Source organism: Neocloeon triangulifer, unplaced genomic scaffold (assembly GCF_031216515.1).
Source record: "Neocloeon triangulifer isolate White Clay Creek 2 clone unplaced genomic scaffold, ASM3121651v1 ptg000008l, whole genome shotgun sequence".
Taxonomy (NCBI): domain Eukaryota; kingdom Metazoa; phylum Arthropoda; class Insecta; order Ephemeroptera; family Baetidae; genus Neocloeon; species Neocloeon triangulifer.
Window position 1 is genome coordinate 4,806,155 of NW_026775550.1, and position 20,278 is coordinate 4,826,432.

The 20,278-nt window shown below is 38.6% G+C and overlaps 1 protein-coding gene across 3 annotated transcripts in view; it reads right to left on the reverse strand.

Moving 5' to 3' along the window:
• LOC132194843 (kalirin) overlaps window positions 1-20,278 on the reverse strand; it is a 118,801-nt gene that overhangs the window by 64,182 nt on the left and 34,341 nt on the right. For 2 of the 3 annotated variants that reach the window (XM_059616395.1, XM_059616397.1), the window contains exons 3-12: window positions 9,694-9,898; window positions 5,146-5,338; window positions 4,978-5,091; window positions 4,193-4,624; window positions 3,963-4,085; window positions 3,712-3,903; window positions 2,961-3,092; window positions 2,765-2,863; window positions 2,120-2,326; window positions 1,629-1,751 (exon numbers count right to left, since the gene is read on the reverse strand). In XM_059616395.1, the coding sequence (XP_059472378.1) occupies window positions 1,629-1,751; window positions 2,120-2,326; window positions 2,765-2,863; window positions 2,961-3,092; window positions 3,712-3,903; window positions 3,963-4,085; window positions 4,193-4,624; window positions 4,978-5,091; window positions 5,146-5,338; window positions 9,694-9,872 (1,794 nt within the window). In that variant the 5' untranslated portion in view covers window positions 9,873-9,898. Of the gene's footprint in view, window positions 1-1,628; window positions 1,752-2,119; window positions 2,327-2,523; window positions 2,614-2,764; window positions 2,864-2,960; window positions 3,093-3,711; window positions 3,904-3,962; window positions 4,086-4,192; window positions 4,625-4,977; window positions 5,092-5,145; window positions 5,339-9,693; window positions 9,899-20,278 lie in introns of all 3 variants that reach the window. The other variant, XM_059616396.1, reaches the window with a different exon arrangement.

Here is a 20,278-nt window from a genome sequence, read left to right on the forward strand (position 1 = left end):
CCGATTAAAATTAATTACATACGCTCACAGAATTATAAAAAAAAAATCAATTTATGGAAATCTTCAGAAAAAAGTCAATGAAATGTACCAATTGGGGTACAAAAATTTCATTAAATAGAAATTCTAAAATTTTTATCCATATACAAATGTAAATTTTTAGCTATTATTTGATTTTTTTCTTGAAATTTTCTGTAATTGAATTAGTTTTGAAAGTAAAAACTTTCATTTTACCAAATATGATGGTATTCCGAGATCAAATTTTATTCTGTTTGTGAGCTTAAGGAAAACGTGTAGGATTTCTTGAGCGTAGGTGCCAAGAATGAATCCCATTTCACTTTTCAAACTTCCTCGTTTCTTGCTCATCTCTCAGGTTGCACGGTGTATGTATAATTTAAATAAACCCGATCGTGTTATAAAATCAGCGCCTTTCCGCACAACACAATATATGCAAACTCGAAACTCGCAAACTCCAATCAATATATCAATGCATAGGTGTTAATAGACGCGATCAACATACCACGTTGGATGGATAATCACGATCCGACCCACGCAACTCGGACCGGCAATAATTATATTACACAACTCGCCTCTCTTGAAAGAGTGAGTGAGACGTCTCTATTGAGAAGTGAATTCGATTTGCATGATGTGATTCGAATACGAGTCTCTCAAGACATCCAACACCGAGCTCAGCATTTGTATTCATGTACCGAGGCCTGTATTAAAGCTTCCCTCTGCCTTGGGTCAAATTTCTCTGCTCGGCTTCAATGAGAATGGCGAGCGAGAAGGAAAAATATGAAACCGAGACAGCTTATATATTGTCTCGACTAATACTCGAGCGGATTCCCATGACCAAGATTTTCGTCGCGCTGCATACACGCGATTTGCATTTATTCCTCCGCGATTTCGTAAGAGACGCCGTGATATAATAAAAATAATAATTGCCCCCAAACAAAAGAAAGAGAGGTTGCTGCCTGAGAAGTGAACGTGCTCGCGGCCTGGCGCAGATAATGGAGCTACTTTTCGGTGCTCTATTATTATTTTGTTGTTCTTAATACGCGCCAAGTTCTCAAAATTACCAAGAATTAACTTTAAGTTACTAAAATTCACATAAACTTTTAAGTATTTTTAATTCTTTAAAAATAAATTGTAATGATTTGGTATTTTTACTAATTAATATAAAAAAACGTACTCTAATTTTAAAATTTAAAGAATTAATTAATTCGACTCACTCTTTTTAGTCCGCCACGTAAATTCGTAAAGTCCTGCGTTTCTTTCTTTCTTTCTTTTTCACCTCCTGGTTGTTAAACCCAAACAGTGTCAATCCAACTCACTCCCCGTTACCTTCACATGATCGCGCACCGAAAAGGAATAAGTCTGCACGCACGCCCGCCTTTTCCTTCTAGGGTCACATCACCGCCAACAATGATCACCATTCTTGGCTCGAACGCCATCTCTTGCGGTGACCCCGCTCCAGACGAGCCGCGGCGCAAAACTCATCATCTCCCTCTATCGCAGCCCGTTTTCACTACAACGCGCGCGCCGGTCGGTGAATTCAATTAGCCTCGACGAGGGCTCTCCAGTTTTTAAGCGAAATAATGAGCAATAGAAAGAAAGTGAAGTGGTCCTACCTGTGCGACACGCTCGAAGTGCTCGTGACTCTTTTGGTAGACGCGGGCTTTGGGCAGGGAGCGGCCGATGCCGGTGTTTTTACAAAGGAACACTTCACCGTGGTTGTCGAGCCAGTCCAAGACCTGCAAATTAATTAAAACAAACAATTGCTTTACTTTAAAGAGTAAATAAAAGACTGAATTCAATCTGAATAAAAAATAGAGCTCAAAACGGCAAATTATGCAACCTGTGAAACAAAACATAAACAGTCTGCAATCCAGAAATAAAGCAATAATTATGGAAGATTAAAAAAAATAAAAAATTTGTGAAGAAGCTTTTTTAATAGTTCCATTTCTGCACCTCGCAGATCGCATTCAGGTAAAAAATTAATAACAATTAGTTTGAAAGTTTCTATTATTGTATTAAAAAAATATATGTACAATTTTTGTGTTGAGTGGCTTGCGATACGTTCTATGCAAAGTTTAGCAATTTAATGCCAATTATTTCTTACTTGTTTGACATCTCCTTGGAACAGCCGCAAGGCCAGTCTCTGGTGCAATTTGATTTTGTTCGAGTGCCATCGATTCTCAAGGGCTCGGTGGTGGTTTAATATTTGGTGTATCACATCAAGAACATGGCCGGCACCCTCCGAATAGTCAGCGGCAGGATTTCCGCCACCGCCGCTATTCCGACTGCCTTCGTAGGAAGAACCTTCACCCTGGAGGCGGAAAAAAGTGATCACATCCAATTCTTTGATTCAATTTTGACTAACAGTGAGTTAGAACTTATAATGTATCAACTTATAATGTAAAAATAAAATCAAAACCAAACCCAAAATAATAAAAAAGAAAGTCTGACAAGAAATTTTAAACTAAAATGTGAGCCTAGTATGATGTTGTATTAATTATTAATTACATGTTTGCGGTCCGACTCCATCCCCGGTTGATTGCAAACCTGGACCAGGTGGTCAAGCTGGTAAAGAAGCTTTTTGCTGGTGCTATGAACCTGAAATGAACAAACCGCCACCTGCCCCGTTAAAGCACGCCACCAAATATAAAGACAAAATAAATTTATGTATCAAAGAGGGAAAGAAAAAGCAAGAAGTTTTTTGTATGCGCCTCTCCAGATGAATAGCCAATTGTCAGGAGGGACATACTTTGTGATGACAGGCGCAGAATGGTGGTGACTGCTGTGAATGCCTCAAAATCACCATTCTGTCCAAACCATCGAGTAATCTCTGGTAGGATTCATAAACCTGAAATAATTTTGGCGCAAATCGTCCATTTTTTTTTTACAATTTTCAGATTTAACGGGAAGGAGGAATTGCAAAATCATAAGTCAAATATCATCACCTCAGTGTAAGCTTGGCACATTGCTTCGTAGAGACTCTGATGAGAGTGAATCGCAGCCTCTAACTCTGTAATATCACTCGGCGCGTTGCCTACTTCACAAGCTTGGCTCCAAGCTGGTGTGCTTTCCACGTACTGGAAATGAAAATTATTCCGGTATTTTAGAAGAAGTAAAAATCAATTTGAGAGACAACAAAGACAAACCATGCGTTTTATGCAAAAATATCTTCTCCAATCGAGAATAATTATGTAATGCAAAAATGCAAAAAGGAAAATCGAGTATAAAAGATGTAAGGTGATTATTTTTGTACAAAATGTCCTAAATAGTATTCCTAAGCTGCCATTATTATTAGGAAAGTCCACTTTTCTTGTATCTATAATTGTGAAAAATGCAAAATTTCATCAATCTAGAAAATCATTCACACATTTGATAAGAGTTAAAAGTGCATGAGTGCAGTTTTGTGTGCATTGCAAGAAAACAGCAAAATCCTTATAGTCCTTTTGAAGATTTTTCACTTACAATAGCGTGCAGCTGCAGGTTGGAAGCAAAATTAGAAATCAATGGGGTTTTATTATGTTAATTTAGTCACGGTCACATTTTCGGGGAGAAAAATTGTATAAAAACCGACGTCAAAAAATGACTCGGAATTTGATATTTCAATTCATCGAAATGCAAAGAGTGATTATGAACAGGTGCCACTTGGTCTTGGGAATGCAAAGGAAGTTGACAACTGTTGAATTTCAGCTTTTGTACCTGCTCAGCCTTGTGATGGAACATGACGGACAGACTCAGAACTGCGTTCCGCTCGTCCAGTCCGGCCGCAAACTCTTTCCAAGCCCTCTCCAGCCGAGCCGCAACATGCCTTATCCTGTTGGCTGCGTAATGGCCTGTTTCCAGCAGCCTGTTGGCAGCTCCCAGCACCCGGTTTATATTTATAAAGGCGTTCTGTAATAAGTGAAAATATTTATTCATAAAGAGCAAAAAAGTGGGAATTCGTGAATTACCATAGAGTTGGCAGTAAAATGATTGTGTTCTTCTTGAAGTTGCTGAGCCAACTGGTATGAATGACCAATCTCGACATAGTTTGATAGGAACACTTCTCGGTTTCGGCAAATCCAGTCCAGCATCTGAGTGAAACAGTAAATTTGTATCATTTGTATAATCAAAAATAAATCAAATTTCACAAAAGAAATTATTTCCAAAATGGATATTCATGGCAAAAATATCAACTAACTTTGTCGCAGTCTTGCTCGAACAATCGGAGCTGAAAGCACTGGTCTAGACGAGCCTTTTTGTGAGCCCACAGTGAGAGCAGTTGTTGCTGCGCCGTTCTGCCGGCCTCCAGGTGCTGCAGGATTTCGGGCACGCTGGCCTGCAGGTCAGGGTTGGTTGTGCCCGAACTGGCCTCGGAGTCCCGCCCCGAGTAGCCCGAGTCGTAACCACTTGGTCCCCCTTCGCCTGAGAGCCGCTGCAGCAACCTCTGGCCGACCAGATCTACTTCTTCTACGGGTGCTTTTAAAATCTTCTTTTTCATTTCGCTGTGCAGTTCAAGGGCGGCCTTGGCGCCCGGCAGGTCGTCGGCCAGGTCGCCCCGGGAGAGATCCTCTTGCAGGTCGTCCAAACGGTCCAGCAGGTCGGCTGCCTGCCAGAGGAAATCTTCAAGGGCCTGCAAAGTAAAAAGTGTTATATTTTTTATATATTCAATCGAAATAAAAATATGCATAAAATTATGAAATCATACAGAATTTAAGGACGGAAAATCTTTTTAACAAAAGTTTACTTGCTTCCTTCAAGAAAATAATTTTGGATTTTTTTTTTATTAATAAATTGATTTAATTTTTTTTATACATTCGATTGGAATAACTATAAATGATAAAAATAAACTATTTTCAATTCAAAATATTAGACAATACAAAAATATACAACAAGTAATTTCTGTTTTATATATAATTGAATTAGAACAATCTTGTCTTTTTTTATATTGTACAAAACTGTTGCTCTCTTGAATAATGCACTCACCAGTCTCATTTCGATCCAGTGAGCGTGATCGTAGTGAAGAGAGCCGTCAAGGTCGACTGTCAGCTGCGTCGTGTCTACCGACTTGGGAAGCGCGTCCAGCCCGATCAAACAGGTCTGCAAAGAGGGGTGCTTGAGAATGGGCAAGGGTTTGCTAAAAGAGACACTCACCTCGAACTTGTACTTGTGACTAGCGAGGGAGGTGCGTTGTTTCTGCCAGAAGTTGTCCGGCTTGATGATGTAGGCCACGTGGATGAGCGCGTTGCAGTGTTCCTGCAGCACTTTCAGGATGGGCTTGACGGTGCTCCAGGTGGAGCCCCTCATGTCGATCACCACCGCAAAGCCCAACTCCCTCTGCTCCTCGCTGCAACAATTCAATTACAAGTGATGAGTAAGGGTGTGTATAATCACAGGCTCCGCTCACTCGGAGCAAACCGAATTTCAGCAAGCGTCGCGCTCTCAAAGTTGGAAATTAGTCGGCGAAGCGTTTTTGCGCAATCGAGAGGGTCTCGCCAGGAAATTAACTTCTCGCCAAGGCACTTTCGCGCCGAGAAGTGCAATTAAACGTTCGGGGGGAAAGGGTGCAGGAATTGCTGCTCGGTGAGCAGGAAAACTTTTGGTAAAGTGGTAATGTCACTTTGTTTGTTTTCTCGAAATTCTTAATTTTTTATTACTAAATATTAAATAAGAAATTTCATAAACAGAAGGGTTAGATTCAAGATTTATTTATTTTGTTAAGCATTATATATTATATAATATAATAAGCGGCTCTGGAAAGAGGGAGTAACTCCTGCATAAGGGAGCCTGAGAGAGCAACTCCGGCCAGTGGGATTGCCTTTGGCATGAGGGAGCAACTCCGGCTGGAGTAAATTCTGCTGGGAGCTGCTCTGGAAAGAGGGAGTGACTCCGGCATGAGGGAGCAACTCTGGCCAAAAATGCTACAGCTGCTGGGAGCGGCTCTGGAATGTGGGAGTAACTCCTGCATTAGGGAGCAGGAGAGAGCAACTCCGACCAGAGGGAGTGACTCTGGTATGAGGGAGCAACTCTGGCCGAAAATGCTTTAGCGGCTGGGAGCGGCTCTGGAAAGAGGGAGTAACTCCTGCATTTGGGAGCAGGAGAGAGCAGCTCCAGCAGAGGGAGTGACTCCGGCATGAGGGAGCAACTCTGGCCAAAAATGCTACAGCTGCAGGGAGCGGCTCTGGAAAGAGGGAGTAACTCCTGCATTAGGGAGCAGGAGAGAGCAACTCCGGCAGAGGGAGTGACTCCGGCATGAGGGAGCAACTCTGGCAAAAAATGCTACAGCTGCTGGGAGCGGCTCTGGAAAGAGGGAGTAACTCCTATATGAGTAAGCTGGAGAGAGCAACTCCGGCCAGTGGGATTGCTTTTGGCATGAGGGAGCAACTCCGGCTGGAGTAAAATCTGCTGGGAGCTGCTCTGGAAAGAGGGAGTAACTCCTGCATTAGGGAGCAGGAGAGAGCAACTCCGACCAAAGGGAGTGACTCCGGTATGAGGGAGCAACTCTGGCCAAAAATGCTACAGCTGCTGGGAGCGGCTCTTGAAAGAGGGAGTAACTCCTGCATTAGGGAGCAGGAGAGAGCAACTCCGGCCAGCAAGAGTGACTCTGGTATGAGGGAGCAACTCTGGCCAAAAATGCTATAGCGGCTGGGAGCAGCTCTGGTAAGAGGGAGTAACTCCTGCATTAGGGAGAAGGAGAGAGCAACTCCGGCATGAGGGAGCATTTCTGGCATAAAATGCTACAGCTGCAGAGAGCGGCTTTGGAAAGAGGGAGTAACTCCTGCATTAGGGAGCAGGAGAGAGCAACTCCGGCAGAGGGAGTGACTCCGGTATGAGGGAGCAACTCGGGCCAAAAATGCCATAGCGGCTGGGAGCGGCTCTTGAAAGAGGGAGTAACTCCTGCATTAGGGAGCAGGAGAGAGCAACTCCGACCAAAGGGAGTGACTCTGGTATGAGGGAGCAACTCTGGCCAAAAATACTATAGCGGCCGGGAGTTGCTCTTGAAAGAGGGAGTAACTCCTGCATTAGGGAGCAGGAGAGAGCAGCTCCAGCAGAGAGAGTGACTCCGGCATGAGGGAGCAACTCTGGCCAAAAATGCAACAGCTGCTTGGAGCGGCTCTGGAAAGAGGGAGTAACTCCTGCATTAGGGAGCAGGAGAGAGCAACTCCGGCAGAGGGAGTGACTCCGGCATGAGGGAGCAACTCTGGCCAAAAATGCTACAGCTGCTGGGAGCGGCTCTGGATAGAGGGAGTAACTCCTGCATTAGGGAGCGGGAGAGAGCAACTCCGGCCAGAGGGAGTGACTCTGGAAAGAGGGAGTAACTCCTGCATTAGGGAGCAGGAGAGAGATGAACTGCGGCCAGTTGGAGTGACTCTGGGATGAGGGAGCAACTCTGGCCATAAATGCTAATGCTGCTGGGAGCTGCTCTGGAAAGAGAGTAACTCCTGCATGAGGGAGCTGAGAGAGCAACTCCGGCCAGAGGGAGTGACACTTGCTGAGGAAGCATCTCTGGATGAATGAAGAGAGTTGCTGGTTACGCTAAGAGGGAGTAACTCCGGCTTGAGACTACGACTCCAGCCTGGAAGAAAAGCTTTGGCTTGAGGGAGTAGCTCTTATCGGAGGTATTTCTTCTGGCCCAAGATATTTTCTCCGGTTGAAGGGAGCATACCAAATTTATACCAAATGATTATATTATTATCATTGTTTATTCTTCACAAAGTAGTAATACATGAAATCAAGAAAAAAATGTGAAGAAACGGCAGCACCTCTGGCGAACAAGTCGCTAAAACGGGAAGCCTCAAAAGAGGTCCGCGCCAAGATGGGCCGCATTAATTAATTGATTGAAGGTATGATAAAAAAATGTTCATCCTGGGACAGCGGGATAAAATTTATCCCCTTGGATTTATGACGGGATAACTTTTTTCCGAGACAAATAAGTGAAGAGAATATCGCCCTGTATAATTCTTTTATTTTGTTATTTGAAATTGTTTTGAATCTTCCAAATAAATGTTAGTGAATTTTAGTCTAAAAATTTATTTGGCGCAGTTGGAAATTTTGATTCTTAATAAGTAATTTATTTATTTATTAATTTTAGTAATAAAATTTTAGTCATATGTTTTATTTAAAAACATCACGAATAAAACTTGAAAGCAATGTGAACTGCACTAAAAATTGTCCACGCGGTTAACAAGTCGCCGCATATCACATGTCATGTCATGTCACGTGATGCATGGAACAATTCTACAAACGGCCGTGGAACAACTCTCCATGGAAAAATTCTCCGTACACCAAAAATTGGAGAAATAAAAAACGATAAACAAAATTTAAAACCAACAAAATTAACCATTAAAAATTGAATTTATAAATAATTAAATTCGAAACATCTTCCAGTTTCAAGTTGCAAATCCACTGAGAAAATTAAAAAGCGATTCAATTAATTAGAGCTAGTTTGAGCCGATGAATGCCTGTTAATTGTTTACAAACTTTTAAATGGGCTGCCCTTTTGCCCCGCCGGCTAATCAAGAGCAGCCTCCTCCACACGTCTTTGCGAGCAGATGACGCAAAGTGGGGCCACTTGCAGCAAATAAATAAACCCGCTCTCTCGCTCGCTGGCTGAAGTTGAAATTTGTTCGCTCTCTGTGCAGTAGTGCTCATTAGTTTTAATTATTTCAGACCCCGGCGGCGGCGGAACCTTAATTAAGCGCGCGCAGCTCAACCTTTTCACACCGATGGCCGAGAGTGAAAAGAGCTGCGCCGTAATTGCCGCAGCCACCCCGGCTAAAAGCGTGTACGTCTGCGATTCGCAGTCTGTGAAATAATGCGGTAATGAATTGAAGCAGGCAAATTCTCTTCGTGAGAAAACAAAAATTGAGAAAAACATTACGGCACGTTCGTATGCGGTCGTCAGCGAGTTTCGGTTCAATTTTGTGTCAAAATTCCCATCCGAGGCACGGCCACAGGAATTCGTGATAAAACACAAAGGGGCATTAATCCCTGGCCCCACTTGTTGTATATGAATTTGCAAAAGTGTCTCAAAGGAATGTGTAGTGAAAATAGACTCAATGTCTAAATAATTTATTTTGCTTCATTCAAATTGATGTAATGAGCTTGCATTGTTAAAGGAAACGCCAAACGCAATTTTCAGGGAAAAATTCACATCTAATCTGCATTGATGACCGGTTTTTTTGTTGGTGAGGGACAGTGAGGGATTGGGGCGAAATGGTAACTCTCTTTTCTTACTTGTTTTGTACTATGTTGCAAATGGGGCGCGTCGCAATGAGTAATTACATCGTGGTGACGCCTCATACGTCAATAAAGATCAATAATAATTATTATTATTTTTGTTAAAGCAGTTAAAGGAAATCAGTCAAAATCTGTGGACAACTTTCAGATTCTAAAATTCATTTAATTATACTTATTTATTTCAATTCCATATGATTATTTTTAATCACTAAAACAAGCTCAATACTTTTAAATCCTTAAAAATTGCAAAAGTTTACACACGTACACAATTTTTGAAGAAAATGGTTTAGTGTTGTGAAATAATTAAATTGTAATATAATTCCACATTAACATGTTTCAAACAATTTGATAAAAATTTATTGCAATGAAGGGAATTTTTGAAAAAATTAACTCCCTAAATAAATAAATTTCAATTCGATTGTTTAAGTCAGTGTTTCGCTGCATTTAAACATTTTTAATTACCATGGTATGCTGAGCAAGTACTGCAGGAGGCGTCGGTAGTCCTCGGGTTTGGCGCGCTCCCTGCGAGGTGTGGCTGGAAAGAAGAGGACGGGCCCTCCGCGACGGTCCCTCGCCCCCGGCAGCTCCGCCAGCCGTTCCTGCAGCAGGGGCAGCACGTCCAGGGCGCGCGGACTGTCCATGATGCGTCCGGCTCGGCCGCCTGCGCCTGCGAACACAGAAAAAACACACTTATGAAAAACAAGTCAATCGAGAAGCGAACGTGACTTAACAACTTTTACACAACACGCGCTAGAGACGATTTTTTCAACCGCGCGCCGTTTTATTATCATTATCAGGGGATGGGGAGATTCATAAATAATTGGACCCCACGCAAACTCTCCCGGTCGACGTAGATAAATTTTTTTGTGTGCGCTGCCCAGCCCGTGAAACAAATTTGTGACGCGCCTCAGGAATTTTATATTCGACCCTCTGCACGGACGCTCCTTTTCATTTCATGCACCGCTCGCTCCAAAAAGAAGCAACACGGCCGTCTCGACTTTGCCTTGTGCATTAAATATAATCTTGTCTTAGGAAAACGGAATTATTTTATTTAAATTTCACTTTTTTTTCTTTTTCATGATCATTTCTTTACAATTTTGTGTGTGAAAAATTTTAATTTAATAGATTTTCAGATTTGATCAGGAAAAGGTATTTTTTTTTTAATGGAAAGTTAAATATTTACCTGATTCACTCACTTCACCTGTTTGTATTTTAAATTTTTGCTTTTTATTCTATATTATTCCAAACTTTAATATTTGATTTAATTGATGTTTTATGCATTTTCAATAATTATTTTTCCTTGGCTAATAGCGGATGAAGTTGTTTCGACTGATATAAACAAAAATAAATTATTCATTCATTCATTTAATTATTTATTATTCCTTTTTTTATTTTACTGACCGTTTTATGTGTATTTAATCTAATAAAAAAAATTAATTTTTTATTTCATACAAATTAAATCATATCCATATTCAATCTTTTATACATTAATTAATTTATTCTATTTTTTAAGTAACCTTTTCACCGGAAATTGATTTAGCACCCCTCTTTTTGAGGAAGAAAAATAAACTCAAGAAAAATACAAGGACCATTATTTATCTCCTCCACGGAAAAGAGATTTATAAGCTTTTCTTCCCTACTTGTGTGGGGTTCATATGTATCAGATTGGCCGGGTGTATCATGCAAGTTGGCTGCATTCCCACGTAAATAAATAAGTGCCAAACAGCGAGCGCTTTTTCATGCACTGGGTCACGAGAGCACGATTCTGCAAATGCCAAACCGTTCCGCAGGGAAAACACAATCATAATAATAATAATAACACGAGACGCCAAAATTATTTTATCTCTCGCGTTTTTTTTTTCTTTTGATAAATGGTTCGGCTGCAGCAGACATAGTAAGAAGAGCTGCACATCACACAGCATAATATCGCAGGTCACGTTTCTCCTGATGTGTTGGAAATTTTATACCAGAGAGGAATTTGGTCCCGATCGATAGATTGCGCCCGAGACCATCCATCCCTCTTGTAATCTGTCACTCGTGGAGAGGGAAGAGTATTTTTATCACCCCCGAAATTCACATTTTTAAAAACGTTGACAACTTGAAGCTCAAATTTTGAAGGAGAAAGGTGGAAAATGGATAGAATCTTAAAAATGTACAATTATTTCAAAATAAAATACAGACTAGCAGATAAAATCAGTTCAAAGAATGAAAATGTTTAAAATTTTGATAAGGAAACCTTTTCTGACTATAACTTCAAATTCCGTTTTCATCAAATATATCAGAGGAGAGGAGAAAACCAAGTTGAAAGTCGAGGAAAATAAGTCCCGTAAAACATTCTACCCACAAGAATAAACCAAATCTTTAACATGAATTGCTTAACTTTTCCGTTTTAATAAATTTTTTTCATCCCAGCACAATTCTGCCCCACCATGTTATCTCATGGTGCGTGAGGCGAATGCAAAATGTTTTCGTTAAACACCCTAAACGCAGGGATAAGCTAATAACGGGTGGGTGTGCTCGCTCAGTCAGACCCACCCTTTGATGTCCCCGAAGCAGAAATATTGATTTCGAGTAACAAAGGAGATCTCCTTTTTCTCTGTATCAAGAAGTCGATTTTCCGCTCGTCGCGCGACAAGTCTGGTTGGGAGGAATAAAAAAAAGGGGATGTCCCTCGAGGGTCCTCTCTTTTTCGGCGCCGGAACGAGAGGGAAGATGAACACCTGCTTGCAAAAACACAGTCATGCCACTGCAAACATTAAGTCAAGTGGTGGTTGCAAAATTCTGCCCGTCGCTAAAATTTAAATCCACCCAGACAATTTTATACAAAACCGCTGAAAACATGCGTAGTACATAAGCCGGGATTATGAATATTTGGGTTTTCGGTGAGAAAAGGATACGGTTTTTCAGCTGGATGCTTCAAATTGAGCTTCCATTGTTTTAATACCATTTTGAGTAAAATTTTTGTAAATGATAATAAAAAGTGTATTACAAGAAAAATATTACATAGTCACAGTTTTTAGTATTTTTGGCTTTTTCTGTACACCTTTCTAAAGTATTCAATGGTAATTGAATACAGAAAAAGCAAATTATTTATAGTAAATTTCAAAGTCATTCTTGGGTTTTAATCATTTAATAATGCAAAATAAAGAGATTAAAAAGAAAAATATTTAATATTTTTACAAAAATTATTATTTTATTTTTAATTTACTTGAGAATGGCAATTTCCTCTTTTAGGATGGGGAAATAAAAAATGCATGAAAATTATAGTAAGACAACATCTAAAATAAACCAAAGATCCGAATTTCCCAAAACCCAATCTCAACAAATTTCCTCATAACCTCATTACCAATTTTTTTTTCTTTTTTTTAAAGGACCACTTTAAAAAAAAAAAAAAAAAAAAAAACAAACAAAGTTTCTCTCCAGCGTGAAAGATACAGTACTATTGTGGTTTCATGAAACCGTAACATATTTGAGAAGTCATATTTTGACGCTAAATTTTTAATACCAAGCTTTTTTTATATATTTTACAAAAATGTTTAGATTCTGACAGAATTGAAAATAGGAGTTTAAAATTACTCCTCAAATTTGTAAATTAAATAATTAATATTATACCAGACGAGAAAGGATTGAATAGCAAGTTCTATTGAGATAGTAAAAATGTAAAAGGCGCATGCACTTAATTAGGCCTCAAGAGGAATCCAATACGATCTCTGCGGTTTTGGTTTTTTAGAACACACGCGAGCCTGATGCTGCTGCTGCTGCTGCTGCTGGTGAAAAAAGCTCGCGGGGATGAATCGATATTAGTGTATATGAGGGAAGAAGTGCGCGAGATATGGAAAAGCTTTCACGCGGCGTGTTTGGTTTTCCAGGCACGCGTCCGCGTCGTCGGCACACGACGCGCGTCTCCAGGAAAAGAGAAGAGGGAGAGTCATTTTCCGAAAACAAAAAGCTGAAAACTTTGTAGGGGGCTTCAGCAGTTCGGTTTTGATGTGGGTGCGGAAAGAGGCTTTTCGGGTCATATCTGATTCTCTTTGTGGTCTGTTGAAAGCACGAACCTAGATTTTCGGACAGAAAGATGAAGGGAGTTTAGGGAAGGTGCAATAACGGGCGAAAGGAATCTAATTTACAGAGGAAGTCTTTTTGATGAGATAAGAGTGTCAGAAATTCGAAAATTTATTTCAATTTACTACTCTACTTTGGATAAAAATAAATTGTATCTGATTTTGACATACAATCCTTTAAAATTTCCTTAGCAAAAAGAAAATTCGTTGCGAGAAAGATTCTGAAAATTTCTCGTATAAAACTATACAATATTTTTCAGGGAAATTAAAATTTAAATGCCACAAAACTGCACGAGAAATATTAAATTTTTAATTTGATTTTCTAATTTAGTTATTTATTTATTTCCTATACAAATTTATTTTAAATTTTTTTATATCAAAAAAAAAAAAACTATCCGTTGGTTTAAAACTTGAAAAAAGCAACAACTAAACTGAATTGAAAATGGGCAAACATTATGAATTTCTTGTTTACTATTTCTTAAATTTACATCTCAATTTCAGTCACAAATTTGGATGTAAAATAGTTCAAAATTTATATCCAATCTCTCCCAACTCATGTTTTGCTTCGTATTATTTCCACTGTGTACATCCAACTTTTGCAGAAGAAACAAAAATGACACGACGTCTGCGGTCGACAGAAGCGGCAAAGAATATAAAATGCATGCATCTCGGCTAATTTATGCTTTCAGAAGGCACGGTTGGCGGACTATAATAATAATAATGGCAATATACATACAAACATCTTACATGACTGTATGAAAGTCGAAAACTGGAACAGCGGAGTGGCGGAACGAGGCGGCTAATGGAACCTTTTAACGAATTAAAAGACGTAATTCGATCGGGCTCGTCACGAAAAATGAAATGGATTTTCTCGTCGCTTTGTTAACATTTTTAGAGTAATTTTGAGAAGTGCTGCCGCAGAAACGGGTCTGTGTGCCTCCGCAACTTTGGCACGTTTTATTCGGGATGGAAAGTTGAACCATAAATCGGCCAACAAAGTGGATGAAATAGTCATAAGGCCGTTTTTTTCGTTGCGCAGCACACTTGAGCGTGAATGGAACTTGCTGTAAATGCTTTTTGAACAGTCAAAATTCCTTTTTTTTTATTATACTGCCGGAGCTTTGTTATGGAATCTTTTATAACGCAACCCATTTAAAAAAGGAAAAGCAAAAAGTTTTCTCAGAAATTTACAAACTTTCTTCCATGAAAAATTTAAAATTCCTTGGCTATTACTTTTTAAGTATAGTTTTTTTGCTGTGCATTCATGACCGTATCAAATGGAGAACAAATATAAATAAGTAAAATCAATGTATTAATAAATAAACTAGGGAAGTGAGTTAAATTTTTTCCATTTATTTATAGTATATATGCAATTAAGGGAATATTTATATTTTTATAATTAACCCCACGCAGACCTGACACTGTGTGTGTTTTTTTTATAAATAATTTCAAATGATTTAAAAATCCCCTTTAAATTTAAAGAACTTTAACTAAATTAATACAGCATTTCTTTAGAGATTTGTTGTGACAAATTTCAGAATAACAATTTTTTGCACCACATATTTAACCAATCGTGAATTATTGTGATTTATTTGAATTTAATGTTTGACATTTTTGAGACAAACATGTTATCCTTTTCATCAATTTGAATTATTAAATTAAATTTAATTTGTCACACTAAAAAAAAATCTTTTTTGTTCGTGCTACTTATAAGACCTTTGGTTGTAATTTTTGGTTTTCAATTTATTAAACCAATCCTTTCCCGCACACTTTATTGGAGACCTTTTGAACGCAAGCCCGGGTCAAATGGAAAAATCTAGAAGAGCGCGACAGAAGCAATCTTTTATATGTGCTCGTAAAATTGGCGCCTCCGAATTCGGAAAACGATAGCGTTCGTTCGTCCCACATGTCACTCAGAATGATCTCCGTGGAGAGGGTAGGATCGTGTGTGAGCGGCGGACCAGCATACTTTACAGGCGGCTTATCTTTCAGACTTCTTTGGAATCGACGCGTGGTTTTCCACTCAAAGAAACGAAAGTGTCGCAGTGTTGCTCGGAGACCAGCGAGGGAAGAAATTTGCATGAAAAAGAGAATGACGCCGATGAGGAGTCCTTTTTTTTTGTCTTTCTGCAGAAGAACTTTCCACGATCGATTTTTTTACTTGTATTTTTCAAAAAATTTTATACGCTTGAGTGACCAGCCGAGTTCATCGGCACCAAGTAAACAATGCGTGTGTAATTTGATTTGGTGACTCTGGGGCTCATTAGTCGCGCAAAGAAAGCGATTTTTCATCTGGCTGCGGACGATGACGAGCCGCTTTTCTGCGGTCGGCGTCTTTTCTCACAAGAAAATTCCATGTTTATTTATACAATTGGCTTTTTGCTGGTGCGTGAGTTGCGTTTTCCTCTCAAGACCAGACCTTCAAATTGCACATGATTGCGTGTTTACGCTCGTCGGCTGATGTGTATTTTGCGTACACACACACGTATGTAATGTTTTTAACATCTCAATTGTGCAGTAATTGACGACTTGTCACCAGTTACATAATTAAATAAATTTCATTTGTTGTTTAATCGGTTATGAAAGTGAACTTGAATTATTATACCTTTTGGATTAAAATAACAACTTTTTGGGGAAATATTTTAAAAACTTTAAATTTTAACAAGGTTATTTTTATGTTAATTTGGAAAAGAGCAAAACAAGAAGGAAAAACGGTTAAAAACTTCCGCTTGCAAAAACGGCCTTTTATCACGCACAAAAAGTTTATTTTGAATTTTTTTCCCTCGTTAACCTTTTTATGAATTAACAATTTTTGAATTGAATTCCAGCCTAATAACACAATCCATCAGGTATATTTTATTTAAAAGGAATAATAATTATTTCCAAAATAATAATAATAAAAAATGGATATTTGTTGTCTCTTAAAATATTCATTTTGCCTCAAATTTCATTCAACAGTTAAATAGTTCACCCTTTAGAAGACTGACAGTTATAAGACCTTTGAAATAAGATTCTTTTGTCAATAATGATCTATTCATTTAGCATATACAAATGTCCATAAGCCAATTTTATTTGTCAAAGCATTCAATTTTGTCAAAGAAAATATTCATCTCAATTTTAATACCATAGCTAACGTTACAAAGAGAAAAAATTTGCAAAGAGAGAATCATTTTTCTCAAGCACACTCCTTCTTCCTCTATGTATCTGTGCTGATATTAAATTTCAGCACACGGCTTTTGCAACATCCTCGCCGCGTTTTTTTAACCGAAAAGCAAATCCTTTCCGAGAATCCCTTCACAAAGCGACAGCATTCGCGTAATTTTGCGGCAGTGACGCGTGATTAATCCTGCCTTTTATTAAAAAAATGTATATTGCAAAGCCTCATGCATATTTCTTATTCGAATGAAAAGCGCCGGCGGCAGAATGGCGCAGCGAAATTTTGATTGTTCGCAAAACGCCGGTGGCGCGCGAATCTGCACGGCTGCGACAATAATTATTATTGTCATTAAATACACATTCGAGACGGGTTGTAAAAACAGCGAGAGCGCGGGAAAAGAGAAGCTGCTCTCCAATGAAAACATTTATACGGCGATAAAACGCGGAGTGTTTGCGCTTTTTGAATTATATTGCTGCGCGAGTAATAACGCGACAGCCAGCCGCGTGTTAATTTGCGTCTGATCGATAGTCATAACAAAACCGAGCATGTGAGCCACGGGAAAAAGAGAACAGTCGGCGGAGTTTGTCGCACACGCCAGAAATTGAAATTCATGATTCAAGTGGATTCAAACTGACAAAACGTTACATTTGATAATTCCTGTTGCTTTTAGCGGAAATTTTTTCCTCGTTGCTGTTTGAATCCAATACAATTTGATCTTCTATTGTTTGCATTCAAGTGAACCAATTTTTATTTTGGTCTAACCAGTGTGGCCGGTGTGTTATTTTGATTTGATCAAATATTGTCAAACTAAAAATAAAAATTGCAAAGTTTAAAAAAAAAATGAATATTGAAAATCCCATAGTCTAATTATTTTTTAACTTTTTTAAAAGTTTTGAAGCAGAGAAAATACATTAAATTATATAATTTTATTAATTTGAATTTACTTTACGATTTATTTGTACTATTTTCAGACATTTTTATGAACTTTTACCCACATTTACATAATGCAGAATTATAATTTTATGCTAATACCAGCTAATACTGTTGGACAATTTTCATGTTAAAAACAATAGTAAATTTTTAGTTCCTGGCTTTTAAGAGCTTTAGAACAAGAATTAAGGATAAATTACCTTCATTTTCTAAAATTGTAGAATTTTCAATAATAACTCGCTAAAAATCGTTGAATGTAAAATTGGAACTAATTTAAATTAACTGTACAAAATTAAATATGCTTTTCGCAAACTTAAATTGTTTGAGATTTTGTAAAAACCCAAATTTAATTTCAAAGTGTGATCTACTAAATTTTTAAGAATAAATTTCATTTGCATTTGTAAAATAAAAATGTTCCACGAAAATTAAGAAAGGTTGGTCGACCCTTATGCAACAAAGTCAGCATTTTTATTGCCCTCTCAGTGGAAATTCTTTGGCGTCACCGCGAGAGGAATGTTTTGAGCGCAAGTAGCACACCGAGAGAAGGACAAATACAAGAGACGTAGTAGTAGTTTTGCTCCCTCGGAGGCTGCATGCATTGATCGAGAGGGTTGTACGTATGCAATGGGGTGAACGACGGTGGGCGTGGCACGCACCAATCTGCTGCGGATCGGCAAGACTGGCACCTGTCTGCCGGTGATTAACGCAAGCGGGAGGGTGGCTTAATTACAAAGAGGAGGTCGTCTCCATTTCAGAGGTGCAACGATTATTAAACTGATAGGATAAGCCGGCGTTGATTTTTGTAATGGCAAAAGTTGGCGCAAGTGAGCCGGAAATGGTTTAATTTTCCGCACCTACTAATTAGATTAAACTTTGAGAGATATAGACAGATAGGAACTCAGATAAAACAAACTAATCAACTAATTAATTTTGTATTTAAAAACAAAATTGATATTTATGTGTTTTTATTTGAATAATTTGTTGTCGTATGTACAATAAGGAGTATTGATTTTTTTTTACCAATTTTTTGGGAATATTTAATTTTTGTATAAAACTTTTAAAGACGAATATCAGATTAAATGAATCAAACCAGAATATAAGTTTTTAGATTCACTTTTAATTTTTTTCTGCCTTATTTTCAGAAATGTTGGTTCATTCATGATTTTGTATTTTCTTTTAAATTTCGTGTCCAGCCGAAAAATAATTGATTTAAACTTTGGTTGTTAAGGAAACATAGAAAAACTAAGCAAACTTATAATCAACTTTTTTATATTTTACTAGGGAAAAAATTAAATTATATTATTCGTTAAATTTGAATATTTTTTTGCAGTCTATCGAGTATTTTTTTCCTGAATTTTGCGCGAAATTGAGAAGGTCTAGTGTGGCGTACGTACCATCGGCACTGGAGGTGCCGGCCACGCAGAGGGTCTGCGTGGAACTGTGCCAGCTGTGCGGCCGCTTTCGCTTTTTCGAGTTGGAGGACGCCGAGGACCGCATGAACCTGGTCGGCGATACGTGCTCGCTCGCCATTCTGCTCAGGCGGTCCATCTCGTCTCGGACACAAGAGACACAAAACAGGACTCGCTCGGAGCACAGGTGCGACGAGACTAGTCTGTTTGGGGTGCGGGTGGAAGCTGCGCTGGACCATATGGGGTGAGAAACGGCAGCCCTGTACGTGCTGCGCTCTTTCGAAGGGCGTCAACACCACCGCGGGCTTTCAAATTTTGCGCCAAACTTTGACGTTTCGGCGTGAAAATCGTAAAATACAAACACGTGCTCCGCGGGCCAAAATAAATACAAACGTGTTTTGGAAGTGCTCCAAAATAAAATCGAGAAAACAAAAGTGCGGACGCTCTCGAGAGGCGATAAATCTAATGGCGCTCGAAAAGGCCGAAACCGCAACCGTAAATCACGCAGACATAAAAACAAAATCTATAAGAGATTTGGGTCAGTTTCATTTTCACAAAAATAGTTACTATTTCAAAACTGATGCAAATACAGCAGTGGCACTCAAGATATTTCAGGGGTTTTAAATATTTTAAGTTTTATTTTATATTTTTTCAGTTTGATTTAAAACTTGATATTTATTAGCTTTGAAAATAAATATAAAGCCATTAATTCCAGACAAAATTGCAATAATTTTGATTTTGAAACAAAAAAAAAATCTAGTAATTTGTAAATTTCAGCAAAATAAACTAGCATTTATGGTTTATTTTGCTTTTTTCAGTTGATTTGCATTGATTAAACATTTTTGCTATGGTGCATATGCGTAATTTTTTCTTCAACATTAATTAATTAATTCTAAATATGGTGAACAAATTTCAAAACATGAAATAATTCACAGATAATGAATATTTTTAAAAATCACAGAAAGTCTCCAAATGGCAAAACATTTTGAAGGAAATGTTTTCTTTCAAATTGGAAAAATTTATTATAGATAGTTTTGGTCAAATCATCCTGTTTTTGTATATTAACATTAATATTGGCTTTCCAGCATAAATACCTAGTCAATGGACTGAAATTTGCCACTCTGCGGTCGCTTTCACAAAAACACTTAAAAGACGTCGGTGATTTTCAACGCACGGAACAAAAAGTGCCAAGCAATTGAATCTGCGCAAGATCTCCTTACACAAAACACAGCTGAATTTCAAATGAGACAAAGAAAGAAAAGAAATTATCTTTCCTGTCTGCTGCGAGTCTGCAAACTTTGACGGCAAAAGTTCCTCATGCATTTCACAAAAGCGTCGTTTTTCTGGTATGAACAGCGATAAATTTGCCGGCCGCTCTTGTGAAAGGAAGCGTTTTTTTTATATATTTTTTTTTGGGACGCTTTGAGGACGGTGTGCGCACCAAAATAATGCGGCGGAGAGCGAGGGCGGTGACCGTGAGGCAGAAAATG